At 27.7% G+C, this 5,040-nt stretch overlaps 1 protein-coding gene across 1 annotated transcript in view; it reads left to right on the top strand.

Moving 5' to 3' along the window:
- Positions 1-554, top strand: part of LOC105623709 (ADP-ribosylation factor-like protein 13B) — a 7,589-nt gene extending 7,035 nt beyond the window's left edge. Inside the window, 2 exon segments of the mRNA XM_012205092.1 lie at positions 237-268; positions 270-554. Coding sequence (XP_012060482.1) covers positions 237-268; positions 270-554 — 317 coding nt within the window.
- Positions 555-5,040: the final 4,486 nt, after the last annotated feature.

Raw genomic sequence — 5,040 nt, 5'->3', positions numbered from 1 at the left:
TATATAATTATATATATATATATATACTTACTACTTACTTACTTATTATTATTTAATTTATTATTATTACTACTACTACTACTACTACACACTACACACACACACTACACACACACACACACACACACACACACACACACACACACACACACACACACACACACACACACACACACACACACACACACACACGAATAAAATATTTAACATTCCAAATTAATATGAAATATTTGTAGGTATCAATGAAGGAAGAAGCATTATAAAAGTTTTTTGCACGAAGAAATAAGACTGCCCCTCTTCCAGTTGAACAATCAACTACTGAATACGAAAGTCTTTCACGAAATCTTACACCCAGTGTAGAAATTCTTGCTGGAGAGAAAAGTACACAAACTATAAGTATGACTACAATATTAGATCCGTTGAATTTAAGTATCGATCATAATAAAAGTTATGCAAATACAAAACTAATCCGTCCGTATACAGCGCCAGAAAGATCACAACGATTATCAAATGATGTAACGATAATTAACATTCCTGGTCAGGTGCTTCAATAGTAGCATCTGTAAATTTTGTACTTGCTAATAGCGTTTTTCCTTGGGATACTATAGCCTTGCTACACTGCACTGGAGTAGTGCACATCATAGTGTACACTACTTCATTATTGCGCTAAAATTCTGCTCCCGGTTGGCTTCCATTTTTAAATTTTAAATGTCACTGACTTTACACTATCCTTTTGAAATGGTACAGCAAATCCCGTTCATATATAAATTCATATATAAATTCGTACATAAAATTTGCACTACACCGTAATCACAAAAACACAGTACACCGAATAAGCTTACCACCATCCAAACACGATACCTATCTGAGTATTGCACTGGTGGGCGATAGTACAACCAAGAGAAAACGCTATAAGTTAAAGAAGCTACACACACATACACACGCGCGCGCGCGCGCGCATACGCACACACACGTACACACATACACATATGAATGAATATACATGAATGAAAAACTGTAAAAGGCTGTAAAAATATGAGTTATATTAAGGAGAAAACCATTATAGTTTTTAGATAAGTAAATAATATTTTAAACATTGCTAGTTTTAAACTAACATTGTCTATTCTTACACGTTTGAAAGTTGTATCTTTTATACGAAAATGATTTATACCATTAAATTTCAATTTTCAAACTTGGAGAAAACGGGAAAGTAATTTTAGTTTTATAAATATTAATATTATTGTATTTTGGAAATTTATAATATACATGTAATATAAATGGATTATCCAACTACAGTGTTGTTCTTTGTTTATTTCTTGGAAAAACCTGGAATTCTTAGGAAATATCTTCTTTAATTATCATTAAAAATTAAACATTTTCATGAATTTTTATCGGTACTCAGGAAATTTTAGAATTTTAATTACAGTGAAATAAGTTTTCAGGGTATTAAAGAGTCAATCGCAGAACTTATTGCATAAAATTATTTTATATATATCTATAATAATTACATGATATTGAGTTTGATATTCAAATCTATTTATTTAAATTCGAAAACTTGATATGTTTCGGTTGCTTGATTGAGCCCTCTTCAGAAATTCCAAACAATTTTTTAATTACAGTTTTTAATTACAGTTATGACTTCTTAACATAAAATTTTTTTTCGTAAGCTGTTTCCAGAATAATTAAAGCTATTCACATGACGATTGGAAGACTCCGTGTGGAGAATCTGGTTAAGTGATTGTGGACAATTATCAGTCAGTCAAACATAATGGATGTGTACAAAGAGTCTTAAAGTCAGTCAGTGTAGTAATCATAAAATATAATATAATAAATAAAATAAATTAATGAAAATGTGTCGAAATGATAAAATTGTATAATACAAAATAATTAATAATACGTCCGTAGTCAGAGGATAAAATCGATTATAATAAATTAAATAAGTTATAATAAATAATGTGAACACAACGGACAAACACTGACCAATATTATTTTTATTATACAATTTTATCACTTCGATACATTTTCATTAATTTATTTTATTTATTATATTGTATTTTATATGGTTATTACATTGACTTTAAATCTTTATTGTACACGTTTGTTATGTTCGACCGACTGACAATTTTAGAATTTTTTTAAATTTAAATTTTGTTTTTTTCTGAAAACAGTTTCTTTAATCATTTTTCTTTAATAATGAAAAATGTTGATAATCGATTAGCAAGAAGTATTACTTACACCGCATATATATTTACATACATCTCGCGAATTTTTATAAAGAAAATTAGAGTGACAGTAGAATATGATGCTCAGAATAGAACAGAAGTTTATGGATATAAAAGTGAATCAAATATAAATCAGAATTTTTTTTTTTATTTATTGAAGCATCATAAAAATACAAACGTACAAAGTTATTTCTTTACATAATCCGGACTTAGAACATATCTTTCTTAATGGATAGATAGATTTTTAATTTCTTCACTATTGTAAAATGAAGATAATTGTGACACCACAATCGCGCACGGACGCTTCGAGCAACATTCTTATCAAATCTTTATTCTCCAAGTGTTTCTCTTAGTAGTCTAAAAAAATGATAATCTCAGGGCGATAAGTGCGAACTGTAGGGAAGATTTTCCAGCATAGTCGAGATCAAATCCTCAATTTTTTATTGAGTTTGGGCAATTGTATGGGACATAGAGCCGGGTCACAGTAGGTCAGATAGGTTTAATTTGAATTGCCGCCCTGAAAGCGCTGCTGCGCCACGATTGATGCGAAGGAGACGCGCGCATATGTGTGAATGTAATGGCGAATTGACCAAGAGCCTCGCGTGCGTTATAATAAATCACATTTTTTCACAAGTTATTTTTATCATTTAGCATTCCCGTGCAGCTATACTGTACATACTCAACATCTTTTACTAAATTACAATATATAGTTTGCGTTATTTAAAATTCAATTTATTTCAATATTGTATCAAAAAGTTCTTCAATAAGATTTTACAAGAACAAAGGATTCTTAATTTAAAATACAAGATACTTAATTTAAAATTCTATGCAGGGGTAAAATTGAAGAAAATCGAGAGTATACAAGGCACATAAAAATCAAATGTAACGAAATATTTTAAAACATAAACTCAGACGAAAAATATGTATAAAAAATATAATATTCTATAACTGATTAAAAAATATATACCCTACCGTCAGAAAGTTTAAGACTAAACGTTTTAAAAACTTAATTTTATATTCTTAATATTTAAAATATATGTAAGTCCAATTTTATTTTTCACAGCATTATGACTCTGAAGATATAATAATTAAATAAAAAACAATTATTATTTAACGTATACTTGTTTTATAATTTAATATAAATTATGTATTTTAAGATTATATCACATTGGTCCTAAACTTTCTGACGATAGTGTATATTACATGTTTCGGTCTCACGATTGAGCCTTCTTCATGCATATATGCATATATTTTACATATTTTTCGTATGAGTTTATGTTTTAAAATATTTCGTCATTTAACTCTTATGTGTCTTGTATACTCTCGAAATTCTTCAATTTTACCCTGCATAGAATTTTGAACAAAAATGCGTCGAAAGTTCGGAAATTCTCAGGACTTCGACAAACTAGAAGTTAAATGCCTATAACGGTTGAAGCTGAAGGTTTTTAAGTAGTCATCACAGCCATATTGAATTATGACGTTAGACGCGAGAAATATTATTTTTATTACATGCCGTTTTTAAATAAAGATAGTTTCGATAAAATAAAATGATAAGATTGCTTTAAAACATTTGTAAAAACGAAAACTATGTTTATCTCCTTTGAGAGTCAGTAAATAATCGTAAAAAATAATAATCGATAAAAGGCACGTGTAAGTGAAAATAAGCTACGCATTGAATAAAAGACACTTAATGTGCCTTTTACTTTTTACGATTATTTATTGACTGTCAGGAGGATAAGCATAGTTTTCGCCCATTTTCACAAATATTTTAAAGCAATCTCATCATTTTGTTTTATCTAAATTATTTATTTATAAATGATTTAATAAATTATTTATTTATAAATGAATTTAATAAATAAAAATTAACGTGTTACTTCTCGTTTTTATCATGATTCAATATGATTGTGATGATTACTAAGAGCCATAAATAATAATTATATATAGTATATATATATATATATATATATGCATATATATATGTATGCATATATATATTTATAGTTATTCGAATTGTACGCCGAATTTTTTTTGTATTTAGGCTACGGTCCATTGATACTGCAAATGCTTTGAAGTATTTTTTGATTGATCAATTAGTAAAATTCTTTCTTCTGATTGATCAATCAAAAATTTCGAAGCATTTGTAGCGCCAAATGGACCGTATCCATTACCTGATTGAGCATTAAATTATTAAAAATTGCTTGTCAATTTAATTTAATTTGTGATATTATAGTTTAATATGCAAATATATATATGCAATAATATGCTTATTATTACTACAGCATTTTACAATATTGATAAGTTATATTTTATCAATTTATTGTGTAAATTTGTATACAAGTTCGTGTATAGAAAGATATTACAAATATATACGATACAAGCACATAAAATACCATTAATGCTACGTATATAAAGATGTTGCAAAATTGCTTGAATACTCCGGTAACATTGTTTTGAAAACTATAATTTCCAAACAAATTTATGTGACATACGTAATTTATTTAGCACACACTTATCACAACACAATGCAAGACATTGTGCAATTTTACATTTTGACATCTTACATCTTTGAGCAATCGTTTTGTAACGTCATAGATAAGATGTTCACATTGCAAAATTTTTATGATAAACTGCATATATCTTATTATGAGGAACAATAAATGAGAACATGATTCGCAGAAACTACCATTATACATATATATATATATATATATATATATATATATATATATAATATACTACTACTATACGTACTACAGTCGTACGTACGTACGTTAGTTATTAATTAATTAATTAAAGTTAATTAGTTACTAAGACGTAG

Source organism: Atta cephalotes, assembly GCF_000143395.1.
Source record: "Atta cephalotes unplaced genomic scaffold scaffold00063, whole genome shotgun sequence".
Classification (NCBI taxonomy): domain Eukaryota; kingdom Metazoa; phylum Arthropoda; class Insecta; order Hymenoptera; family Formicidae; genus Atta; species Atta cephalotes.
Note: the sequence above shows the minus strand (reverse complement) of the source record. Positions and strands in the feature narration are given on the sequence as shown.